Source organism: Nesoenas mayeri, assembly GCF_963082525.1.
Source record: "Nesoenas mayeri genome assembly, chromosome: 2".
Classification (NCBI taxonomy): domain Eukaryota; kingdom Metazoa; phylum Chordata; class Aves; order Columbiformes; family Columbidae; genus Nesoenas; species Nesoenas mayeri.
The window spans coordinates 63,758,089-63,784,441 of record NC_137543.1 but is presented as its reverse complement, the minus strand read 5'-3'; the positions used below and the strand labels follow the sequence as shown (position 1 = coordinate 63,784,441).

General features: G+C 43.7%; 1 protein-coding gene across 1 annotated transcript in view; it reads left to right on the top strand.

Moving 5' to 3' along the window:
- RIPOR2 (RHO family interacting cell polarization regulator 2) overlaps positions 1–24,781 on the top strand; it is a 55,213-nt gene extending 30,432 nt beyond the window's left edge. Inside the window, exons 2-13 of the mRNA XM_080339261.1 lie at positions 5,051–5,177; positions 6,400–6,555; positions 7,198–7,276; positions 7,486–7,509; positions 8,525–8,578; positions 11,816–11,965; positions 12,889–12,952; positions 17,328–17,371; positions 18,430–18,555; positions 20,484–20,632; positions 21,756–21,885; positions 23,947–24,781. Of these exons, the coding sequence (XP_080195387.1) occupies positions 5,051–5,177; positions 6,400–6,555; positions 7,198–7,276; positions 7,486–7,509; positions 8,525–8,578; positions 11,816–11,965; positions 12,889–12,952; positions 17,328–17,371; positions 18,430–18,555; positions 20,484–20,632; positions 21,756–21,885; positions 23,947–24,678 (1,835 nt within the window). The 3' untranslated portion in view covers positions 24,679–24,781. The remainder of the gene's footprint in view (positions 1–5,050; positions 5,178–6,399; positions 6,556–7,197; positions 7,277–7,485; positions 7,510–8,524; positions 8,579–11,815; positions 11,966–12,888; positions 12,953–17,327; positions 17,372–18,429; positions 18,556–20,483; positions 20,633–21,755; positions 21,886–23,946) is intronic.
- Positions 24,782–26,353: the final 1,572 nt, after the last annotated feature.

Genomic DNA, 26,353 nt, shown 5'->3' with positions numbered 1-26,353 from the left:
TAGCATGCAAAACAGAATCAGTTGTTTTCTGTAGCTGTCCACTTGCATCAGTCTCACTGTAGGGACTGCAGCTCTTTAGATGCAGAATGGCCTCTGAAAGATGTGTCACACATAGAAAAAAAATATCAGAACAAAGGATTATCAAGGGTCTCTTTAGTCATCGAGTCCTACCCCCCATTCCCATTTAATCAAGGATTATGCATAATCCTGAAGTGTCCTCGAAGCCTCTGTTCCATGAACCCTCAGCTGCAGACAGCTCCCCAACACCCTGCAGCAAACCCCACACCCAGAGCCATCACCGTAGCTGTGAGAAGGAGGAACCAGGAGGAATCAAGGACACCGTGACCACTGGTATATTTGTTACAGCTTTACATGGTTGTTAGCGCTCACGTAGCAAAACCAGCTTCCCCTCGTCGTGTGGTGAATAAAAAACATCGTCTCCAGATTGGTCGTGGGGGAAAGCAAACAAAAAGGGACCATGTGAAAGTCAGTGTAGATTTAGCAAATGTGTTTCTGACTGAATTTCCCCTCTCTTATCTCAGATTGAAGTCCACACTGTTTATCCAATATTTTGGCGTTATGGGAGGGGGAAGTCCATGATGAGAGGGCAGTCCTGTGGATGTGAGGGGCTCGGCAGTCCCTTCCCCTCTGGTTAGCTCAGGCTCAGCTGTCTCCCTGTTTCCAGACTGAAAGGAGAGCTGGGAAAGGGGACTCTTATTTCCCTGGGGACAGAGATATCATCAATTATCTGCCATTCCCAGCTGCAAGCTGTCAGTGAATAGGACAGAGAAAGAGTACTGATAGGATTTCACCTTATCCCTGATGGGCTCATCATTCATCTGCTGTGCACTTAGCACGGGCAGTACTAATTATATTAATTATGCTCCTACACAGCACATGCTTATATTAGCAATGAGCAGACCGGTGACTTTTTAAAATTAAACATCAGTAGTTTATTAGCTATATAGATTTAAAAATGTAAGCATACTCTTTGCATCCACTGTTGAGGTGGTTCTGTTGAATCTCAAAAGCCATTTTGGATATGCAATATGCTTTATATTGAGAGCAAAATGTATACTGTATCTAGAAGACAGTAGCAGTATATCAGATAACTGACAAGTGCAGACTTAGAAGCTTTGTCACTACATTAGAGGAGCACCAAAAATCCCCTTAATAGTAGTGCTCGTCTATAGGGATACTGGTCAGGTCAACGAGAGATCTGGTTAAGTCCTTGTGGGCTGAGCCTTATGGAAATTTTACTAGTGACTACATCTATGCATAAGAACACAACTGTATTATTAAATGCAGAGGTGGGTTTATTTATTTGATAGCACAGAGGCCTGTGAATGGTTTAAGAGGCAGGAAAAAAAATCCCCATTCTATGAAGTATATTACAACAATGTGACAAATACTCATGACTCAAAGTGTATTTGCTGGATGTAGGTATCATAAATAATCCATCAACATGGAGCCCATATGCAGGCACTGTCTATGTGAATCTGGGCTAAGAGGCTGCTGCTGCTCAGCAGCATCGGTGTGATTTTGTGAGGTCAGTTGGAAGTATCTGAGATGTCAGCAATGTACGTTTAAATCTTAAGAACAGATTGTGTTTGTATGATAGAGTCAGCCTCTACCCTAACAAACTGAAAAGTAACTGAACAGAACTGGGAAATTTAATCAGTTTTGACTCTGTTACCTCCTTTTATCACAGTTTTCTTCTGTACAGAAATGAAACATACATTAATCACCAAGATTACATATAATATATATAGATAGAACATAAGACTATCTGGGCTCTGAGTTCTCAGCATTTTATGTAAAAGCAAAGCAAAAGTAGCTCCAGGCAGGTCTTCAATTTGCATTTCAATTGCACTTCTTCCACAATTCCTTCTGGTATCTTGAGGAAATTCTTAGCTACTAAAGCATTGCAAAGCCATCCAAGTGCTGAGGCAAAATAAATAAAGTAAATAAATAAATTCGTTTTCAATTATTTATTTATTTATTTATTTTAGCTTTCCTAAAGCAAAAGCAAACTTAAATGCTTCCAGAATGTGTGCACATGGTCCGCATGGTCACACATGCACACAGAGATTTTGTTTGGAGCGAAACCCATTCATCTTTCATGCACATTAATACAGAAGATGTTCGTGTGGAAGACGTTAGCATTTTGACAAGAGTTTTGAGTCTAAATAATTATGTTTTTGTAGCCAGTGTGGTCATGAATAGTAGCCAATTTCAAGTTTGGTTTTATTCTCTGTATTTTCTGTGGAATGGCTGATGTTTATGCAACTAAATCTCTTCTGACTGTCATTGTTGTTTAGCTTCTACCCCCATCAGTCTCCAGAGGCTGTCAGAGGGGATGTTAATCATCCTGTCAAATGGGGCAAGTGCTGAACACTCGCAAGGGATTTTCTGCTCCTTAGAACTCTGGACCTCACTTTTAATGCAAATCCTTGTATGCAAATGAGAGCATACAGCACACAGCCTAACCATCTTAAGGTTATTTGCAAAACCAAAGGGAACTTGCTGTGCAGACCCCCAGAGTACTGTGATCAAGTGGTTTGCACTTGGTGTCTCAGGAGCTGGTTCTCAGTGGGGTTTGACCTATTAGATGTCAGCTGGTGTGGGCAGATGCTGTACTGTCTGCAGGGATGCGCAGTTTGACCCTGGAAGCTGCAAAGCGCCTTCTACCGAAAGCCGGGTATCTGCAAGCCAGAGCAGAGCTCAGCCCTGCAGGGGTGTGCTGAGAGCCTTAAAGAGCTAGGAGTGAGTGCAGGGCCAAATTTGGGCTCTCATTGACTCTCCAGCTGTGGCTAGAGCACGTTTATCCTGGTGTGAGTTAGCTGAAGCATGTCCTCACTGCAGTTTCTCCTGAGCCCTCTCCCTTTCTCCCATCTTTCCTGGCCATGCGTTTCTGCCTAGCATGGGTGCTCACAGCCCTGGTCTGCCCGAGAGCAACTTCTCTATCCCAAGGGTTTGTCCTCGCTGTGGATAAACATGCTGTGTCTGGGCTCAGCCAGGGATGAGTGGTGGAGCACCATTATCTGCTGGCCACAGTGGAGGAGAAAACTGGCATTAATTCCAATCCCTAACGTTCTGTGATTCTGTGTAATTGCAGCTCAGGTGGTATCTCTGAGGGCTGTCCAGTCTCAGGGGGTAGCCCTCACTTCTGAAACAGAAGGATTTACACTGTTTTGGTTGTGCAATAGAGGAAACTTCGCGTTACCAGTAGTGTTGACAGTGCTGGGACTGGAAGGAGTATTTCTGGTGGAGCTCTTGCAGAAATACTCCTGACAAAGCAGCTCCTTGGGCAATGGAGTCCTCTCCACAGGGAAGCAGTAACTCACTATGACACCTACTGCCACCTCAAACAACATTTGCCCAGCTTAGCACTACAAATTAAACATAACTGGACTGTACAGTGTTTCACCCTGTGTTTGCTTTCTCCAGTGAATGTTTGCCGTGCAGGCACCATGTAGCTCTGGTGCTTATCTGTAATAAATATGTTTGGTTGTGAAGGCTTACATTGCAAATCTGTGGCCTTCACAAGTGGCTGCTTTGTTGGGCGCTTGTGGTCATTCCTAGTCTGTGGGGATGAGAAGGTGGTTTAGACTCGTTGTCACCCCCCTCGGCATCGTAGGTCACCATTTTGCAGGGCATCAGCTCCCTTGCCTGCAGGCAGCTCAGCTCCAGCCCCTGCCGTGCCATCCTGCCTGGGCACCAAACTCACCCTTCGGCCCAGCTGTTGGAGTGAAATGAACTGGGGCATGGGGCATGCTTGGTCCAGCTTTTAAAATAAATGGAAAGAAAAATCTCTTTTTCATTTTTTGTCAGGTTATTTTTAAGCTGGCCTAGTTTTTCAATCTGTTTCACAGCACAATGGCATTAGCAGCCGTGCTGGCACCCTGGGAAGGGTGAGAGGATGGGTCCTGCGGGACTGGGGACAGGTCCCTGGCAGCATCTGCTGACCAGTGCCCTCCTCTCCAGCATCGCCCTCCTACTCCCTGCCCTGCTGCCTGGGCACAGCTGGCTGTGCTGCTCCTCAGACAGCTCAGTGAGGCCATTCTTCTTACCAGAGCAGCACAAAATCAAGGCAGCGGAAAAATCTGCTTCGTTGTCTGCCGAGGGCAGCAAGCACAGGAGTCAAGACAAGGAAAACAGTGAAACAAGGAGGAAATAAAAAGGGAGATGTCCTCCTCTCCCCTCATGGCAGCAGCAAGCTGATGGAACTGTTATAAGAACCACAGCACCTGTTTGCTGTTTCTGTGTGAGTGGATATAAATCACCTTAGGTTGGTGCAGATGCTGAGCTGGGTGTTGAAAATGCGCGCACACACACACACGCGGAGCAAGGGTGTCCTTCTGGGGTGCTGAGGCCCCCACCATGAACATGTGAAACACAGAGCATACGGTGCCTGGAGCTTGTTTACTCCTCTCTTGTTGTGGTGGGGACCATCCCACTCACATCACAGCGTGCCATGGCTGTGCATGCCCCCACTGCATCTTCCTTCTCAGCAGCCAGGCAGGAACAGCCACGGGGAAAATGAGCAAGGATCAAAAGGGAGCTGCAGGACTTGATTCATACTGAATGAACCCTCTTTTTTAAACTCTAATATGTTTAATAACATGTCACAGTGATGGTGACTGACCCCTAAGAGCTCTACATGCTCCCAGAATAATCTCTGGAGCATCTTGATGTAGCAGATGGGGACACAGGGCTGGGGGAGAAGCCTGCCAGGCATGGCAGAAATTGAGGATGGCACTGGGATGGGTACACTGAAGCATCTGGTTTCTAGTCCCAAGTCCAGACCCTCTTTGTGTCTCCAGCACATTTTCAGTAGACTATGGACCACAAGTCAGAAGTAAAAATAGTACCATTTTATTTTTCAGACGGGACAATTTGGCAATGCAAACGGATTTATTGCCCCGGCTCGTGGTCCCTCATGGGGTTCAGTTAGCCCTTACTGTGCCTGATGGGCACCAGGCAGTCCCTGCCTCACCACCTTCTCTCACCCTCTGTCATTGCTGACCTGCTTTCTGTTGTTTTTCAGGAATATCTTCCAGGCTTCCTGAAATCATGTCAATAGGATCACATTCATTCTCTCCAGGAGGTCCTAATGGGATTATTAGAAGCCAGTCCTTTGCTGGCTTCAGCGGGCTTCAGGAGAGACGCTCCAGGCAAGTGCCATGCTCCTCTCTAGGGGGAATATCTGAATCAGGCACTGAGGGAGGGTGAAGGTGGGAAAGAGGTGAGAGAGGGCTGCCTTCTCCCTGATTGCAGAATAATGTCTTCTAGGCTAAAAATCTCTCTAGATATTGTTTGTATAATTAAGCTGTTGCCCTCTGCCTTAGCAACCAAGTGCCTGTTTGCCTCTCCTCCATTAATGCAGGGCTTCCTCACACGCCTCAGAGCTGTGAGAGAATTTCAGAGAATCGTTTTAATTTGCTAACGTATGCAGTGATCTTTTCAATGTGTGAAATGTGCAGGAGCATGATACACTTCCCACTGCCCTCAATTTAAGACCGTTGCTACCCAAAAGACAGTTTTCCCATTACCACACAGCTCTGTTTCCCTTGCAGGGTTGCCTTTATGTCCTGCTGGAAACAGGGCAGAGCTTGGCTGCAGAGCCTTTCCTTGCATGACCCTTTAGCTAGACAAGGTTTAGGGCTTTGAGTCAGTTGCTTATCAAGTCAACCTGCTCCTGATGCCCCCAGAGGCTACTTTACAATTAATTTTAACTTGTGCAGAGTCTCTGAGTGTCAGACCACCAGTTAGCAATCGAGAAGGATTGACAGACAAAATGCTACCTCCCATCACCAGCTCAAGTCAGTGATGGTTGTTAGATGCTGATGAACCCCCAGCAGAGTCACCAAAGAGTCACATATATGCAGCACAACTATCCTCCCTTTACCATGTGGAGCTACCTATGGTCCATGCTCAAGACCAGCGGCGTGATGCTGTCCTCCAAACACACTCTTAACTAAGCCCCAGTCTTTCTTAGCAGCCCCCGGGCTTTACGCCTGAGATTATCTGAGCTCCTGTTTGGTTTTGGCACGTGGATGTAGCTCATCCCTTTTATGGCTGTGTCTGAGGAACGTGAGGCAGGACAGGCATAGTATAAAACAGAGAAGCATCTGATGAGCCTCAGACTCAGCCTGGCATTTCCAGACCACCATTCGTATCTTGGCGAGGCAACTGGCGCATCAAAAGCTGACAGCGTCTGTCCCAGGCTGCTTAGAACTCTTAACCTGTAAAAAAACGCAGTCCTTTAGCTGGCAGGCACAGAAGCAGATTTGTTTCTGCTAGCAGAGATAATATCAGAAGATTTCTTCGAGCTACACTCCTTTGAGATCGTTGTGATTTATAGGGGTTTCCTCCTCTTTAATGTTTATTTTGCAGGTGTAACTCCTTTATTGAGAATTCCTCTGCAGTCAAGAAGCCGCAAGCAAAGGTGAAGAAAATGCATAATCTGGGCCATAAGAACAGCACTACGCCCAAAGAGCCCCAGCCTAAAAGGGTGGAAGAGGTCTACAGAGCCCTGAAGAATGGCCTGGAGTAAGAGCCTTTATCCTGCTTGTTGACTGAAGCTTTCTGTGACTGTTTAGACCCTACAGAAACATACCACAGGAATAGGGATCCTCAACCATAGGATAGGAAAATATACTTCTTGGAGCCTGGATTGTAAGACTTAGGATCTGAAATATTTGTATGAGAAACAAAAATACAGGGGGCAGAATCCCATTTCCACTCAAATTGCAAGGAAAGCTCCCGAAGGCTGGGCTTTCAACATTAGATTTTTTTTTTCCTCTGAATTTCCTAGAGTCCCATCAGAGGCTTGTATCACCCTTAAGAGAACATCCCAGATGATAATGGGGCTTTTAAGTGCCAGATACAAGAGCAGCAATTGGGAGGCACCAGCCTGTAAACTAAGCAGCAGATTAGTTTACTTGAAACTGATTGTTCAATATAAGGAGAACACTGAGCTCTTATACACAGTGAAATAAATGGCTCCTGTTTATTACTAAAAATGCAGTAGGGAGCTGCTTTTTGGACAGATCAACATAAATAAGTTTTTGTCTGAAAACAGATCCAATGAGGAAAGCCATTTGTTGCACAGATTTGCTTTTAGGATGGTCAGCAGCCAGCTCGGTATATGCTGCAGCACTCATGCATCCCTTCTCTGGTTTGTGTTTACAGTGAGTATCTGGAAGTTCACCAGACAGAGCTGGATAAGTTGACTACTCAGTTAAAAGACATGAAAAGAAACTCACGCCTGGTACGTGTCACACTTGTTCATGGTGCGAATGCACAGTAACCTTCTTGAGGTGCTGGAGCCGCCAGGAGTGCGAGTGGGATATGAGGGATTTGCATTGATGCTGTTCTTTCCTTGGTCTTGTTTGTAATTTCTGTTGACTGACAAACATTAGTTTCTTGTGGTGCTGTTATGCTCCAAAATTAATGACAGTTCCATGTTTTCTGTTGCAGGGAGTCCTGTATGATTTAGATAAGGTATGTTACTACGTTTGGCACTGTTTTTGCAAGGAAGTGTTTCTATCCATATGGTATGTGGCATGGGAAGCCTCTCTTTGCCTGGATCTACTACCCAGGCCAACACAGTTGAAGGAGAAGCTACCTGATAATTTACATTTACGAAGGAAGATGTCCTGCTCCTCCCCTCTTCCCAGGGGTCCTGGTATTGCCAGGCATCTCTGCAAACTATCTGTGCTTACTAACCCAGCGTCAAACTTAACCCCTCAGCCCTTTCCCGGGGTCTACCAAGTTAAACTGGCTCCAGGACAGGCACAGGGAAGGAGGCAGCCCCTGCCAGGGGAGGAGGGAGGCAGAGGAGCGAGACCTCCAATTTCTGTCAGCTGCTGGCTGTTAAGTCCATTGCCTTGTGCACCATGGCCCTGCTGGATCCAGGCTGGGGGGAGGCTGGCAGGGACATGCCAGGGGTGGCTGTGGGACCCAGTTTGAGCCCCAGCTTAACCCCTGCTCCTGCCAGTTCTGGGGATGGAAAAAATGAAAAATTGAAACTATTCTCTCAGCAGGAGAATTTGGGTGAAACAAGAAGAAAGCTTCCTGAACAAGTCTGGCTCTTTTCAGTCAAAATGCCAAGCTTGGTTTTGCTGTCAAAAACAGTTTGCTGAAGAACAGAATGGATTTTGAAATGCAAAACCTGATTAATGCAGGTTTTCAAAGTACTCAAAATACTATCTGTTCAGCTAAAAAAGCTCTTTGTTTTTTCTTTTTTAAGAATTTAAAAAACTAAGGAAATCCCACCAAAGAAAACTTTTTTTTTTAATTACATTAAGTACAGAAGTCAGTGAGCTCCATTTCCATCAACAAAGTAATGGTAGTAATGTGGAACAGCTAATTGCAGATTCACAGGCAACAAAACCCTGTGTGTTTTAAGTAGGAGTTTCTGAGCCTCACAGGGACCTGAAGACCTGAGCAGAGTTAGTGTGATGACTTACTGATTTATTTAAATGTGCCTTACTCTCTGCCTCTTCATTTCCTTCAGCAAATCAAAGCGGTCGAAAGATACATGAGAAGGCTGGAGTTCCACATTAGCAAGGTAATGGGCGCTCCTATCATCTTTCTTCTGCATCTGCTCCTATGTTATTAGGAAAACAAACCCTTGACCTCCTGCTACCCCTCTGCTCCGGGGAGACCGCTTTGACGAAGCCTCTCCTAGATTTGGCATTTTACTGCAATGGGCTGATGGTCAGAGCCAAGGAAAGGGTTCCCACATTGTTTGTAGCCCCTGAGGTCCGGCTGTGCTGCAAGACACTCCCTCTCACTTTTAAGTACAGAGAGAACACAGGGTCAGGAGCTTGCTGGGAAAAATCTATCTCACTACATGCTTGTTGTTAAACCATAGGTGTAGAGATAGTTGCATCTGAAAGCAATTTAATTCGGCAGTTGCCTCTACTGTACACAGCAGCTAGATTGGATTTATTCCTGGATTTCACTACTAACACTTCTGCTGCATGGTTTAGGGCCCACATCCACTTGATTAGATCTGTGAGAATAATCAGTAGACATACTTGTGATTTATACTAATACATTTTAGGGCTGGACAAAATCCATGGCATGTATTCTCTTAGTTATAAACATATCTGCTAGCAATTAGTTGCTTTTCTGAGCCTGACAAAAGAATGAATTATTTTTGATGGACAAAATGTCTTTGAGAGTAATTTGAAAAATGTTCATGCAGCTTGGAGTGCTCCAATTACCACAACACATCCAAACCTTTTAATTTCAGTCTTCTTACACCAGGTGATAGACTTGAATTTTGTTCCTCAAACCACCTTCTCTCTCGCTGGCAACATGAATGGCAAAATTAGTGCTTAGGGAACATTTCCATTCAAGTTCTTCCCACACCAGCCTGCTCAGAGCTAATGGTTTCTGGCATGATAATAGGGCTGAAAAGCATGAAACGCAAGAGGTAACACTGGTCAGTATTACGCAGGCTTGCTGAGTACATTAGTTCACTTTCTGTAACTCACAGCAACAGAGAGAAAAGGAACGGAGCTGTGCTGCATTAGGACGTTTGGGGTTGTTCAGCCTAGAGAAGGCTCTGGGGAGCCTATAAGAAAGATAAGGACAGACTTTTTAGCAGGGTGTATGAAAGGATAAGGGGTAATGGTTTTAAACTAAAAGAAGGGAGATTCAGGCTAGACAGGAGGAAGAAATTTTTTACAGTAAGGGTGGTGAAACACTGGCCCAGGTTGCCCAGAGAGGTGGTAGATGCCCCATCCCTGGAGACATTCCAGGCCAGGCTGGATGGGGCTCTGAGCAACCTGATCTAGTTGAAGATGTCCCTGCTCTTGGCAGGGGGTTGGACTAGATGACCTGTGAAGGTCCCTTCCAACCCAAACTTTTCCATGATTCTATGATTCTATCAAACGTACAGACTTGGGCAGGTTAAGAAACATCCTTGTTTCTACTGATAGAAGAAGGTTGTTTTCAGCTGTATTGAATCAGGGCCACAGCGATGCCTTCTGCCCTCTATGTGCTGCTGCTCTGTAGAGGAAGCAAAGTGAGGAAAATGAAATGTGCACTATCAGACCCCATGTAGTTAGGGGGGCAGCTGAGCATACCCTAGCCACTCTAGCAGGGGCAGGATGTCAGCCCTGGGTTAACACTCCACCCAATGTCAAAAGTAAATACCAAGTGACATTTATAGTAGCTGGCTTTAGCTTGCTGACTTGCAAGAGAAATAAGAGTGGATATGACTCCAAGAAGCTTTTTTTGTAACTTCGAAATGGCAAAATGCTACCTATGCCTCCGTTACTCTTTGCTGAACTCTTTCACTTTCCAAAGCAGTCCCTGTTTTGGTGAGGGATCCCTCCAGTCAGAGACTTCGGCCACCAGGTATCCAAGCTAGCTGTGTAAAAGTCAACCTAACACTTCGAAGCTGTCAGGAAGACTAGTTCTACTCCAAATAAATAAGCAAAGACAGACATTTTGTTAGAGTTTAAGCAGGCTTGGAAAGTGGGATTTGGAGCACACCTAGGTTGTCACATCAGGGTCATCTCTAATGCTGCAATACAAAATCATAAACTGAGGAACCCAAGGCACTGGAACCTTTCACAGAGAGAGACTCTGCTATGAAAATATACTACTGAGCATCATGGGGCACAGGGCGATCGCTTGATGTCAGAGATGACAAAGGAAATAGTTATTCTAGGTAAAAAACAAGTATCATCCTGTCTTAGCAGGGACATTAAAGGCAGCAAGAAGAGACAGTTTCCTCTATTCCTTCCTTTTTCCTTACCCTGATAAAGTCAGATTAGAAAACCTGCATCTCCTGTATCTGGCAGATTAAGTTTATATAAATATGTACCACTATATATACCACTATAAATAGCTGGGGTGTGTGCACAGATAGATAGATAGATAGATATGTATATATACCAGCTATATCCCTGTAGACTCCCACCAAACAGCTCAGTTGGAGTAAATATATACATTCAGTGCAGAGATCAGATGGAAAAGGGAAACAAAAGCATGCGACACATGGAAATCCATTGCACTCTGAAGCTAGGTCCAGGTGAGACTTTAAACTGTGTGTGAGTGGATTTTGTAGAAGTGCCAGAGTGCTTTCAAAATGTTTGGTGCCTAACTCATGCCAAAGGCCTTTAAGAAGATTACTAGGAAATTTATGTGAATGCCTGTGGGGCTGAAGTTGGAAATATTTTCTTAACATCAGCTGCTTCTAAGTCCTTTTCTTGTGCTGATTCTGACGGTGACTCCCAGCTTCTGGAGGATGGGCAGTGAGAATTCAAAGAATTGCTCTCTGCATCCAGTAGTAGCTATTAGTCAAATATTGCAACAGCCTCTATCTGCAGCTGGTTTTACCGAAACAGAAGATGTTGCTGGTGCTGTTAAATGTGCCATTTAAGGCATCCAATCCCATTTGGTGGTGTGGATGTTGCATTTGCCTTTGAAAGAGCCCTTCCACACATATGCTTGAGAAGCTTGCTGCGTGTCTGCCCTGCTGTTACAGGGGGAAAGGGAGTTGCAATGGTTAAAGGCATGCATGGCAAGCAGGTGAATTGCTGGCAGCATCTAGTGTAGCTGTAATGAAGCTTTTACAGTGGAAGTTATTTTTATCCTGTGTTGGTTTTTTTTTTTCATAGACTGTAACAGTATCACAGCTTCATTTGCTCACCATCTCCAATGGATCTAAGAGTTTGGCTGAGTTTCCTTGTAATGCAAAGAAAGTCATTGTTTGTCGGGTTTACTTTGTTGTCTTTTCTGTTTTGTTTTGGTTTGGTTTTCAATTCACCTTCCTTGTTCCCATTAGGTGGATGAGCTTTATGAAGCATACTGTATCCAAAGACGTCTCTGTGATGGTGCCAGTAAAATGAAGCAAGCCTTTGCAACGTCTCCTGCCAGCAAAGCAGCTCGAGAGAGTTTAACTGAGATCAACAGGAGTTACAAGGAGTACACAGAGGTACGCCCTCATCAGTTTAGGCTTTCTCTCTTGCACTGTTTGAAGGCCATGGGAACTTTGCCACTGATTTCAGGGAGAATTTAATCAAGATAAAAGAATTAAAAGCAAAATCAGCGAAGAGGAATACCTGATGACTTACAGAGATGGCTGATAGAGGCCCAAAGAGCTCCTTGAGATCATAATGTTTATGTTCTACAAGACCAGGGTTATAGTCAGGAACTGCTGCACAAGAAAAAAAAGCATAAATATTGCCTGAAACTACAAATATTCTTATTATGTCCATCCCGCTCTGCAGATTTTGGTGTGGCAGGTTGGCTGGGACCCATCTATGTACAGACATGTGCTGCATTCTACCATTTTACTTGCTATGATCAGCATCTGTTTTACTGAACAGGCAGTAGATGAAGAAGGATCTAATAGTGTCACAAATGTGCCAGCACACACGCTGTGACATCCTTCTGAAATCTGAAGGACGAACCGGAGAGGGGCCAGTACCTGTCTCCCACTGTCTTTTTTTTCTTAATGTAGTCCACATTTCTTGAGAGATTGAAAACATGCTGGGAGTCATTCTGGAGCATGGAGCTGCTGCTGCTGGCACATGTCCTGGCTGGAGAGGACTGGGACAGTGATCAGGTCATGCTTCAGGCGTCACAGCTGCCCTCTGGTAACAGAAGGATCAGAGAACAGCAGAAGAACAGCACAGGGTTACATTCAGCTTTGGTACAAGTAGGCATAGCTGCCATTTTTAGGGCCAGATCTAGCTAAACAGCAAGGATGGCTCTGGCAGATTGGTTTTATTGCAAAATATCTTTCAACTGTCTAGCAGAAGCTTCTCTTTCCAAATAGATCTTAAAAACAAAACAACAACAAAAAAAAGCAGAAAGAAGATTTGTCTGACCTCAGTATTCTCTTTTCCAACACAGAACATGTGTACCATAGAAGCAGAGCTGGAAAACCTATTGGGGGAGTTTTGCATCAAGATGAAAGGTAATTGCCTTTTCACCTTTCCCTTCATTCCCCCTGAACAGTAGCACTATCTGTGCACATTAGTGAAGGCATTGAGACAGGCTAGTTTGACATGTATTTGTGATAAGTGTGGTTTTCCTCCACTCTTTGCTGAGCCTTCAAACCCCCAATTTGCACCCCTGCCCAGTGGAAAGGATCACAGAGCCAGGAACATCAAAGCTTTCAGACTGACTTTCTGAGATGCTGCATCTCATTTTCAAGGCTAATTGCCTGCACCTCGTTTTCAAGGCTAATTGCCTCCCTCAAATGCTCCACCCAACAGCCAAAGCAATTCAGTTTTAAAGGCTGCTGAACGTTTAGTCTCTATTTCCATAATCCTTTAAGAAGATGACTGGGAAATTACGTGAATGCCTATGGAGCTGAAGTTCGAAATACTTTCTTAATGTGACATCAGCTGTTTCTCTGTTGCTTACTTTTGCTGAGGCTGACTACTACTATTTTTGAACAAATATAAAAAAGGAAAGAGCTGGGGGTAGTTTACCATTTAAACATCGAGATAACTCAGTGGTGGCATCCACCTTTCTGTTTATTCCCTCTCTTTATGACAGGGGACTTTATGGGTATGAATACAATGGAATTAGTTTTACCTGAAGCCTCAGTGAATCACCAGGGATCGCTAATGCTGTTATCTCTTTAAGACTCAATGTTTTAAAGAAGAGATTGTGGGGGATCTTTTTTGGATCTTCTATCACTGCCTTGAAAATAGTTCTATGAAACAAAGTCGGTGTCTAAATATTCATGCACTCTTAAGTTTTCACTTGAAATCTTGCCGTTTTAAAAATTCACAGCATTTCTGGTGGAGTTTTTGGAGCTCACAAATCTCATACAGGGTTTTGATTCTGCCTGCCTTGTCACAGTTGTGAGATACTTGTGTCCAGTGGTTGCAGTGCATGAGACATGATCTAGCTTAGATCAAATTAAAGTAGTTACTCCATGCTTCTATACTAGAGAAAACAAGCACAGCAGCTATTGTCATTCTTTTAGCTCCATCCCATAGCAACAAACCTCAGGTTTTTAAGCGCCCCACTCTTAGATAATGGAAAAGCAGTCCTAGATGTAAAGTTACAAGATGGACACACAGAGCCTGAGACAGATATTTTAATATAAAAACCCACAGCAGAACCTCAGCATAGACTTGCTGAAGGAAACACGAGGTCACACAATGTAGAAAGGGAACTGCATTATGCCAGGTCTCTTGGAGCGTTTCCTTACTTGCTCTAAGTACAGTGCAATGTACAGTTTCTGACAGCAGGACACGTTGCAGAAGCTGTCGTGACATCGCAAATGAGTGGGCCGAAAAGGTCTGGCCCCTTCTCTTTTGTTCACCCAAATCCTCCAGCAAAGCTCAAGGGGTCTCCAGGAGCCAGGTGCTGCGCTCACGTGCAGAAGCAGAGCGCAAACCACAAACAACAGTGACTTCTGAACACTGTTCTCATAATGTAAGGAAGACCAAATTAGAAAATTGCAAAGAGAAATGTCGTATCATTAAGCATTCTCTAATGAGGACAGCTAAAACTTCTATCCAGATAGTTTTCCTTAGGAACAGGAATCCAATAGGACAATCCAACCATTGCTAGTGCTGGAGCTCACAACAGCTCTAGCACAAAAGCCTACAGGTCATGCAGCAAGCTTCCCCCTTATTTTACACTTGCAGCGCATCTAACTAACTTTAGGATCTAATTTAAAATCAAAGCATTCAACTCCCCAAAGCTTATCTGTTCCTAGCCATTTCAGTGAAAGCTATTTTTATTTTGTGCCCTCTGTCACTTACACTGAAAGTACACCAACCTACACAGTGCTGTCTGGAAGAAGGGGATCCATACTGTGATTTTATGACTGATTTTAAAAAAAAAATCATTTTTCCAAATAATAAACTTGCCAGCATGCTCTGATTATTGCTCAGGATTAATCAGCTGTTGAAACTAAACAGGGAAACCCAATGTGGAAATTGAGAAGTCCTTGTATGGAATTGGCGTGTCCTCTTACAATATATAGGGAGGTGCCCCTATATCTGTTGGAAGTGCCAGGACACCAGGAGACAAAATGCTCAGGCGTTTCACTTAAGGACAGCAATACACTGGCCTGATGCACCAGGGGCTCTGCAACACAAAGCTCAGCACCAGAAACCACAGTCCATGTGTCCAGCACCCTGCACATGAGCAGAGGTGTACCTGCTGCCTGAACTTCAGGTGGCCCCGCTAATGAAGGACATGAGTGTCCTGCCACCTTACCACGGCCACGTAATGACTCTGTCCCTCATTACTTACGTTGACACCCCAGGAACCACCTCCCGCCCAGCCTGCATCACAAGCCCAGGACAATGCTTTTACCAAGCTGTGACATTTGAAATGATACAACAGAGCCTTTGGCTCCTGCCATACATTTAGTCCCCAAGAGCCATTCAGTTACGAAATGATGGTTTCCGCTCAAAGTACCTATTCCATGAAATCTTAGCCCCCTCATCAGGCTGTGGAGACCTGACCATCACCTACCGCTGCAGTTCCAGGTTCACCTCTCCCTTTCATGTCCATCAACCCAAAGCGGTGCCTGGTTGGGCCAGTCACTGCTCACAGACCTCCACTCCATACAAGGTCCATGTGTTGTTTTAAGCTGGTTTTTCCCTTCCACTCCATCCGCTGAGCAAAGAAAGAGCCTTTTATTTTCCTCAGATACTTTCAGTGATGTCCCAACAGATCAAATTTAATTATAAAAGCATGCCTGGGGAGAGAGAAGCAGAAGTGAATTGCTAGTAAACTTAAATTATTTATAAACAGTAAATAACTTAGAAAGGAATTGGTAATATGAGCTCTGAGCAAGAGCCTCTCTGTTCTGCTAAACAGTAAGATGAGCAAAGAAAACTCTTTTCTGGTCAAAGAAATGGAAGAGGATGATCAGCAGATCACAGGGACAGGCCATGACTGCATGCAGAGATCTAGTTGTTTCTACAGTCCAGCTAACAGGACTAATTCAGCCCAGTAAATAAAGCCAACACTAGCTTTTCATCATACTTGCCTTGATTTTAACTCACTCATATATATTCAGTCATGGCATCTTAGGATAAATGAAGCCCAAAGACCTCAGAAAGTTTGTTTTCATTCCTTTCTCTGCCACAGGCTTTATATATGTCCTCAGGATGTTTTTTGTGGGGCATTGCAGGACTGCAAGCATAGTTTTAGGCTTATGCAGGCAAAGCTGAGTCCTGTTAAGAGCATGCATTGTGCAGGACAGACAAACCTGCCCTGCAAGCTTGTAGTGCTGTAGCAGCTGGTACAAGTGAATTTTTATACCAAAACAAGTACCATAGGTAGCTACTGAGGAGCTCTGTGAGAAAGGAGAGATTCCCTCTGTGGAGAGAGAGGATTAGGTTAGTGATAAACAACCATTTGTGTCCTGTAGAAGAGCAGGTCACAAGGCCAGGAGAGGAATGGTAACTTCCCTGGGATTTCAGGATGGTCACAAGCCCCAGGAAACTTTCCATTTTATATGCAGAGTGCCAACATAGAAATACCACCATCTTGTCCTACTTTAAAACAAAAATAAACCAAAACAAACTAACTAATTACACACAACAACAACAACAACCAAATCAAAACAAAACCCCCACAACCAAACAACCAACTAAAAAAAGCAAACATATACCACAAGTGCTCTGCTACACTAGTTTTCCTCCTCTGGGGAAAGAGGATAAATCTCTTCTTACAGATGTCAGTCATGTTTATGGACGTATTTACAATTGAAAGAAACTAGGCAGGTAATGGAATGATAGTGTCATGGAAATGCCAAACAGCAGGTTACCCTCGTGTGTTTCTATTAAGATGTGCTAAAAAGGAATCTGTGTTATAATGTATAGCTCGGTCTGATTAGTGTTAAGCAGCAAGCACTACATGGTACTCAGCAGCTCACATACGCCTCACAACAGCAGGGGTGCGAAGCTGGGTTTCTGAAGCCAGATGACATCAAGGAGCTGTTTCTTCTCTTTCTGTAACTATTACAGAATAGTTTGAGCTGTTGTAGGAAAAAAAAAAGGTGGAAAGTGCAATTTTTTGATGTGTAAGAAACCACAACCCAGTGAATTATATGAAAAAAAAAAAAAAGAGAAAGAAAATTAATACTGTGGGGTGGGGGTACAATCTTGGCTTAGAGGGTGCTAAGGCAGCAGTAAGAGGGGGATTAAAAACCTATCCTGGGGAGTGGCTGTTGGGGGGCTGCTGCTTTTCTCTGTCCAAGCATGGTAGCGGTGGTGGCCCCAGGGCACCCCACTGCACCCTGCTGCTGGGCACCCCTGTGCTCAGCAACCCAGACCCTCCCACAGCCCCTCCGTGTCTTTTCTCCTCAGGTCTGGCTGGTTTTGCTCGGCTCTGCCCAGGAGATCAATACGAGGTATGTCTGGGTTGGTTTATGGTTTGCTTAATAGAGAAAGAATCAAAAGAAAGGCAGATTTCTGCTGCTTTTTATCTCGCAATGAATAAAGCCTTTTCACATCAGCACCCCAAGAAACAGCTATTATTGTCCCCGTGTATGCTCTGAAAAACCTTGTAGTTCTTTTTATGTCTGCCTATGTCAGGGCATCTGTCAGAAGACCTGAAAATTACATTCAGAGCACTGGATGATGGCTATTCAAAGGACTACAAGCTTTTTTTATTTTTATTTTTTTTATTCTAAAAATTTATATTAAAACAAACAAGTAAAAAAAAAAAAAAGTTAAAAAAAATCAAAACCTGCTTATCATTTAAGTGTCTCCTTCTCACTGTCTTATTCATGATAAATGTTTCTTATTTCCCTGGAAAAAAAGTGTATGCCCCATCCCATGCACTCAGAGCAAATTGGACAAGCCTTTGCAAGCATCCTTTACTGAATGCTTAGACTTCATCATAAAGCAGAATAGCAGAAAGACATAGAAGAATCATTTCTTGAGCCCCAGATGTTGCCTGCTCTGAGGCGACATCAGGATCTCCAGTCACTGCAGCATTCCAGTGGAGTACATCAAGAGCAGGTTAATTGGAGATGGATTAAAATGAAAGCCTCCAGCTTTATGCAGAACTGAGCTAACCCTGCAGGAAATGTGCAGGAGCTGTAGGTGTAGGAAAGGCCACAGGGACTTTCCTCCTGCCCCTCACAAATCTTCGGCTTGCCCCGCTGCTGCTTTCCCTGTAAAGACAGTTAAAAGTCCTGCAGCTTCTTTGTTATTAGTCATCTATTACATTATGGTGAAAGCTGGGCTGAGGGGTGCCTTGCCCAAAGGAGTCATTAGGCGAACTGAGAGGCAGAGGTTCTGCAGGACAGACCTTTTCCTTCTGGCTCAATGGGAAGCAGATTGGCAGCACCTGCACCACTAACTCTTCCAACCTATTTCAGACCCTTTCCCCTGTTCTGTTTCTGGTGTTTGTGCATCAAGGGACTAGATTTCTTAAGAAAATAAGAGGATTTTCCTTTTCCAGATTTTCATGCGTTATGGTCGCCAGCGATGGAAACTGAAAGGCAAGATAGAAGTAAATGGCAAGCAAAGCTGGGATGGAGAAGAAATGGTTTTCCTCCCTCTCATTGTTGGACTGATCTCCATTAAGGTATGCATGCAAACGAGGCAGGAGTCAAGAACCTACCTTCTTGTGAGCCATCAGCAAAAAGACAGCAGATCATCATTAAAGTCTTTGGAAATGAGCCATCATTAGTATTTCCAACACACCTACTGAAGTGCTATTAGAATTGTCCAATCTGGATGCTACAAGACTGTAATCAGTTGGGCAGTCCTGTGGGAGAGGTTGTCCTAAATCTGCCTAGACTAGTGTCATAGCCATACTAACATAGGTCTTGCCTCACATCGCTCTCCAGCAACTCAGATTATTTGCACCAAAGCAAGCGAATACTATGAACCTGTTTTGCTAACAGCATTCAGGAAAACAACAGCAACACAAAACCCAAACCCAAAAAATCCCACTGCTGCTGAGTTTGTTTAATACTGCTCAGATAAGAGAGCAGCATCTGCTGATCTGGAGAAATAGACAGGTCTCTCATTTGAACACATGTAGGGGCCATTTGGGCATAAGCTGGAAAAGTCCTGAGGTCCAGTCCCACCATCCTGCACAGAAGGGCAGTGCTACAGTGTGAGGTAGCAGTGCTGTGAGGTTTCTGCTCACAGTGAGATGGGGGCCTGTAGAAAAACCTCTCTGACTTTTTGGCAGCTTCCTAAAGCACAGCAGTTCCCAAAATTTTTTAAAGCCTGCAACCTTCTGCTTTCTTCTGGCTCTGTGCCCCATTCCCCAGGGAAAGAACAGCTTCTGTAACTCCTACCAGTGATTTTTCCTCCCAGACCAGAGTCTTACCACCACTGCTTCATCCCCTCATTACTCCAGGCTTCCCCACACAGTTTTCTGCTGGCTGAAGGTCCATGCGCTCATGTGCTTTCCTTCCAACAAACCTCCAACCCAGAGATATCCATTCCCTGACCCCTGTCTAGAAATTGCTGCTAATAATTACACCAGGTGTCCCTGCTAAGGCAGCTTAAACAGGCGAGTGTCTTGAAAGTCTCATGTGAAATGTCCCACTTAGAGACTATAAAACCTTCATGAGAAAAATGCAAGCAATTACAAAACCACCAACAAAATAATCCCAAATATGCGAGACAGTAGGTTTTCACGTTGTGACACAAGATGACTCACTCTCCCTAATCTAGCACCACAATTTTTAGAGGGAAGTTTAGGAGGTAATCCTTTCTTGTAGTACACAAGAGCTACAAATGAGAGTCCCAGTACTATTAAGGTTAATGTGCATATTCTCATCCCTTTTGGACTCTCTCCAAAGACTTCCACATAACTTTCAAGCAAGTAGCCAAAGGTTTCTTTGTGTATTGGAGCTGCATTTATAACTGTCCCTCTGAATTTTCAGACAGATATATGTGTAAGTGTCGCTAGTGCTTTACTCTGCTCCTACTATAAAAACATACTGAGGTCGTTCTTTGCCAATACATCCGTGGAAGTCGTCACCAAAGGCCATCATAGATGCAAACAAGTACATGGCTTCAGAATTACAGGAGACAAACACATGAAAGCAAGCTCCCTTGGGAATTGCTAAGTAGTCCAGTTACATCAGGAGATTGCCTGCCATGAAAATTGTCAGTTACTGAGAGAGTATTAGATGGGAAAACATCCAATATGCTCTTCCTCTTCTTACTCTCCCCTTGGGTTCTGCTTATGGTCGCTGCAAAAGACTAAATACCAAGGCCAGACATCCCCTTGGTCTGAGCCAGCATGGTTGTTCTCTTCTGACACTCATAAAAACATAAAGAAAATACAGAAGTATGATCATATGCAACTATATATTTATTTCAAAAAATAAATCTGATTTTTCCCCTAAGTGATGAAAATTCAACAAACATAGCCCTATTTTGGAAGCCTTTTAGCAACGGGTCCAGGTCAGAAAATCAAAACCATTGCTTTGTAATTAAAGATTACAATGCCTTGTGTGGTCCTATGTATCTTGTTCTTGTCTCTTGCAGGTTACAGAAGTTAAAGGACTTGCTACTCATATCCTTGTGGGAAGTGTTACCTGTGAAACAAAAGACCTGTTTGCAGCTCGGCCTCAGGTGGTTGCAGTAGACATTAACGACCTTGGCACAATAAAGCTGAATCTTGAAATCACCTGGTAGTAAGTAGAGCTGTCTGGTTGGTCACTGGGTCAAGCAGTTGTAAAAATTAAACCAAAGAGAAAACGTCCATGTGGTCTCTTCTCTACTTTTTGCTCCCCGCTAAGGCTGATGGGGAAGGAATTGTGGCCCAAGTTTGGGAGATGAGAATTAGTTCATGGTCAGCCACAGGTTACCTGTGGCAAATGGGTTTGTGCCTAGGTTTAGCTGTTACAGTACAAGTGGTGAGTACTGACACCATGAGGCATGTGGAACAGATAGGGATGAGAGATCATAGAATTGCCTGAAGTGTATACTTCTTCTCCAAGCTCAAGAAAGTGGCATAACTGAGTCCTCATATATTCATTAGAATTTTTTAATATTACTGTGAAGTTCTGTGAGGTTGCTCTGGATTTACACTTGCATAGCCAAGTGCAGAAGTTGGCCCATCTTTAAAAACTGGCTTAAAAGGGCTTCATATGCCATGAAGGTGGTGGGAAAACCAGTATTGTCCATTGTATACATGGTGCTTAGGGACATGATTTAGTGTTAGATTTATGGTTGGACTCGATGATCTTAAGTGTTTTTTCTAACTAAAATGATTCTATCATTCTATCTGTGTTGGTCAACATAGATGAGCTGATGGTGTTAGGATCCAAACACAATTCTCATGGCACTTTAACAAAATCAATAACTGTCATTCCTCAAGAAGCATTGATGCTTTTGGCTTTTACAGTCACGTATGCCATTTCTTGTAATGCAATAAACATAAAGCCAGGAAAAACATCTACTGATTTCCTTTATAACGCAATGAGCTCTATTAATAGTAGAGCAAGTTTTGCATTAGTATGTGTGACACTTGTCAGCTCAAATCCGAGAGTACTTTCCATATGAGAAGAATAGCATCAGACTACGCTACATAAATGATTTCTGAGAGTGGAATACATTTATCAGAACTGAAAACCACGCTTCTGAGCCTGGTGTCTAATTAACGACATTTTCTTTTAAACACTTCTGCTAAAAAACTTGCCACCTCCAAGTTTTGATGTGCTAATAAATGACCTTTTCAAAAATTCTTTCCATGGACCTGAAATTCCTTCTCACTGAGCCTAACAACCTTTTTTTTTTCTGCTTGTGTGCCTGTAGTCCCTTTGATGTTGAAGATTTGACCCCGTCCACAGGAAATGTGAGCAAGGCATCTGCTCTCCAGAGGAGAATGTCCATGTACAGCCAAGGCACTCCAGAAACGCCAACCTTCAAGGACCACTCATTCTTTGTAAGCTGTGTTTGCCTTCATGTTTACGTAATGAGAAGCCCTAGAGCAGTTCAAACACTGCAAATGCTGCATTGCTTTACATGTCTAAGCTTTTTTCCCCTGGTTCCAGCAGGTTACCCATACAAATACTTACAAAGCAAGTGCATTCCTAGCTGCTAATCCTAAAATGTGACTATGATCCTGGCATCTTTAAAACTAAATGGCCAATTATTGCATACCTATTCTTCTTGCCTGACTGCTATAATACTTGAATAATCTTTCTGAAATGTGTGTTGATTTTGTAACTGTAGCAACCGTTCTAAAACTAATATTTTTAATGCATCCCATCGTCAATTTTGCCCCTGTACCAAAGATATTGACAGTGTGCTCTTACATTTTGCATGAATCAAATTCTGAATGCTTAATCAGGACTGTGTATTAAGCTGAATAAGCCATCTGTACAGATACGAATTTTACAAGTGCTGCATCCTATGCCTATAATTTAGTACTCTGCTACAAAACATTCCTTTAACTTTCCCTCCCTCACACCCTGTTTGCTTTAACTGTTGAAGAAATGGCTGCATCCCCTGCAAGACAGGCCAAAGTTGACAATCTTAGATGCTCTGCAAGACACTTTCTTTGACAAGCTTCGTCGCAGTCGCTCTTTTAGTGACCTGCCATCGCTCAGGCTAAGCCCAAAAGCAAGGCTAGAGCTATATGTGAGTCCTGGATTTGGTTTGGTGAAGGGTGTTTTTGGTCCCTGTGTGGCACCTCCACTCCCACGCATGCTTCTTGTGTTGTTCTCTGTTGCAACTCACTCATTTTGCTGACTGATTAGAGGAGAGAACATGACTATGAGAGCCCATGCTGCTCACATTAAATCAAAGTTCCTTTTGGTTTCTGCAGGGATAATGATCAGAAGCCAACTATCTGTGGGCAGAGAGCAGGGCAGGAATACAAGTCAGCATGATACTTAAAAATGTCCTGCTACACTGATTGGTGTTATACATTTGCCTAGTAACATGACTTTCAGATGCTAAAAGCATACCCCCATCAGGAAAAAGAAGAAATGAACCTTTCAATATAATGATTGTTTAGGGAAAAAAGCTGCTAATAGTGCTGGGAACAAAAAAATGCAAGTTTTGGACATTTTAATCTTATGCACCATACCAACATGTGAATGCCTACAGTTCTTTCCAGCAAATTGTCAGCAAAATAGTAGTTGCCTTTCATCTGTGCTGTGCAATTCCATGAGTTGGTCACTTAACAAAGTGAGATTTGTAGGTCAGATAGGCAGGTTGTGACTCTTACAGTGATTTTTCCCCATAGGTCAGTCAGAGAGATGAACATATATACATATATATATATATATATGATGTGATCTTTTTTGGGTCTGTATACACTGTTTTTCTTCCTAAATGATCAATGTACTGGTCAATACACCACCACTACAAATTCTCCTGTTTCATTTCAGCAGAAACACGTGTTCAACAGGACTCCTATGTAACTCACATTCAACTATTATTAGAGATACCCACACCATACACAGAACATACTTTCAGCAGAAAAGAAATAGCATAGTAATATCACCATTAAAGTGCCATGACACTAGAGAAACTTTTGGAGCAAACTGTGTTAAATTTTAGGGATTGCTATTTTAGAAGTCAGAAAATAAATACAACAGAAAACTATAATGGACATGAAAATGCAGCCAAGGTGGTTTAAGTACAGCCCCATTAAAAAGACACATGCCACAGGAACCGGAGCAGTACAGTGGAAAAGCTGTCTGAGGAAATCTGGTGGGACGAGCAGAATTTGGATCTCTGTTCTGGGACTCACTTCCCAGAGCTCTCTGCTTAACAGAGAGATGCTGAGCTTGGGTTTTGCAGCAGTTTTCCTGCTGAAATCAGGACCCATGCCAGATGAAAGCAGAAATTGGATTTGAAATATTTTTCCCATATCTCAAGTGTTGAATGCTTCTCTAATCTTTCTCCTTGCATTTTTGTTTCCCGGGCACATACTTTATTGTTTTTCTTTGCATGGCTACATGAAAAACATTTTCTCTCTTCATTACCTTTTCAGTCGAATTTGCCAGATGACGTCTTTGAGAATGGGACTGCCACCACTGAGAAGAGGCCTCTCTCTTTCACTTTCGGCGACCTGCCTTATGAAGACCGCATGCCCCCCGCCAACGCAGCAGAGTCCTCTTCTGCTCATGTCAGCTCCAGCCCTGACATCACTGCCACCCCCACCCAGCACCGAGCCCTCACGTCCTCCAGGAGCTCAAGCCTGAACTGCAGCAGCAGCGACTCCCGCAGAGACTCTGTTGCTGAGCCCAAGGACCTGCTGTCCCAGGGAGAGGGGGCAGCGGTTGAGAACAAGGGCACCCCAAGGGCAGCTCCTGATGTTTGCCAAAACAACTCTGATGCTGGGAGTGATCGCGTCTTTATAGAGACAAGCGTCCCGGTGTCTCTGCTGCAGGACACGGATGAAGGTTCAGAGCTTAAGCCTGTGGAGCTGGATACCTACGAGGGCAACATCACGAAGCAGCTGGTGAAAAGGCTGACGTCGGCAGAGGCACCCGTGACCCCAGAGAAGCTGCCGTGTGAGGGATCCATTAGTGGGGAATCAGAAGGATATAAGTCTTATCTCGATGGAAGCATTGAAGAAGCCTTGCAAGGGCTTCTCTTAGCTCTTGAGCCACATAAAGAGCAGTATAAAGAGTTTCAGGACCTGGACCAAGAAGTTATGCATCTGGATGACATCCTAAAAGTGAGTACATTTTTGGAAAATACTACCGTAAAGAAAATCTGAGCAGGTAGAATCTCCTCCCCTGCCTCACAAACATCGAAGTAGGCTTTTTGGAGATCAGTAAAATTCCTTAGTTGCAGTAGATTTGCTCCTGCTTGGAGCATCCTGTCACAGTGTTGCATTTTTAAACTTGTCTGCAACGTGATTTCTATAGCCTTGTATCCTCAAGCAATGGATCTTTTCATCTACTGGAAACTTGGGGGAAAGAGAAAAAGGTGCAGTGGCAGAGGGGTAATTACATTATAACCTTCTGTGAAGAAACCACTTGTGAACCCCTTGCTTGTGCCATAGTGGAGACCAGATTATACCCAGCCTTCTGTTTTTAAAATCTATGAGTCAAATAAATCCTCAGTGGGTGTACTTTAGCATACTATCCCTGAACTCCATGGAGCTATGCAAAATTAACACCAGCTGAGGATCAGGCCTTGTAGCCACAGAAGCTGAATTTTCTAAATTGCCAGAGATTTGGAAGCACAAGTCTCACTGAAGGTTGCCATCCTCACATTACTTAGGCTTTTCCCAAGACTTTTTCTTTTCCCCCATCCATTTTTAAAATGAGAAACATCCTGTCATTAAGCCAGGATGGACGTAACATGTTGAAAAGTATTATAGAAAGAAGAAAAGAGTTTTGCATGTGTGTTTTTAATAAGTTTACTGCCGATCACTGTGACTCATATCTCCTTCATGAATAATAACTCATGACGCATTACTGTGCAAAGAGTATTATATGGGCAATAATCATTTCAAATGCTTCATATTCATATGCAAGTTGGTCTGCTAATCATTTAAGCCTCATCATTTGAAAACATAGCTGACGAGGAAGGAGGGAAGCATTTTTCCTTCAGCATTATCTTTGTAAAAAGAAACATTGTTAACATCTTCGTTTCCATTGGTGTTTGCAGCTGCATGGTACTTTCCCAAATTAAATGCTTTTTCGACAGCCTGCAGCCCCTGTTTCTTGCATTATTTCCCAAGGGTGTTTGAGCAGGCAAAGCTACCACTGCTATAATTTTTTAACTTCTTGGCTGCTCTGCAGCTTATACAAAGAGGTCAACTATCCAAAAAGCAGAGGGACAATGAAGACTGTTTATTTACACTCCTTTTATCAGAAATTAAAACGCACAAACATGGGATGCAGGGGAAGAGAGAGAATGGATGTGTGTATGCGGGACTCCTGCACACTGGAGAAGGATGTCTTTTCCAGATGTGCTTTATGTCCGTGTGCTGCCTATTGATCAGCTTGCAGACCAACGCTCGGCATCACCAGCAGCCCTGCTGGGCTACCCATGCACAAAGGTCGAGTTGGAATCCAGCTATGGCTGAAGAAATCTCTCTTGCCTGTAGCAGATGGGCAGACAAAAGGAGAAACCCACATCTTGCTGTTTGCTTTTGCCTGAAGAAGCTGCACTAGCAGCCCTGAAAGAAATGGTAGCTAAAATGATCGGTGCTGCTGAGGAAGTGGGATACAGCACCCATCTGTGTCACAGACGTGATGTTTGATCAGCTGCTGACTACACAAACAGCTTAAGGTGTCAAGCATCCTAAGTGCTAATGTATGACCATTATAGCATTAATGAGTTGCACACAAAACTCTACGCCTCCTCAGGTCTAGAGGGTAAGGTGCCAAGTCTGAACTTGGAGGCCAATGCATTTCTTTCTACAAGCCAAGACAAAGTCC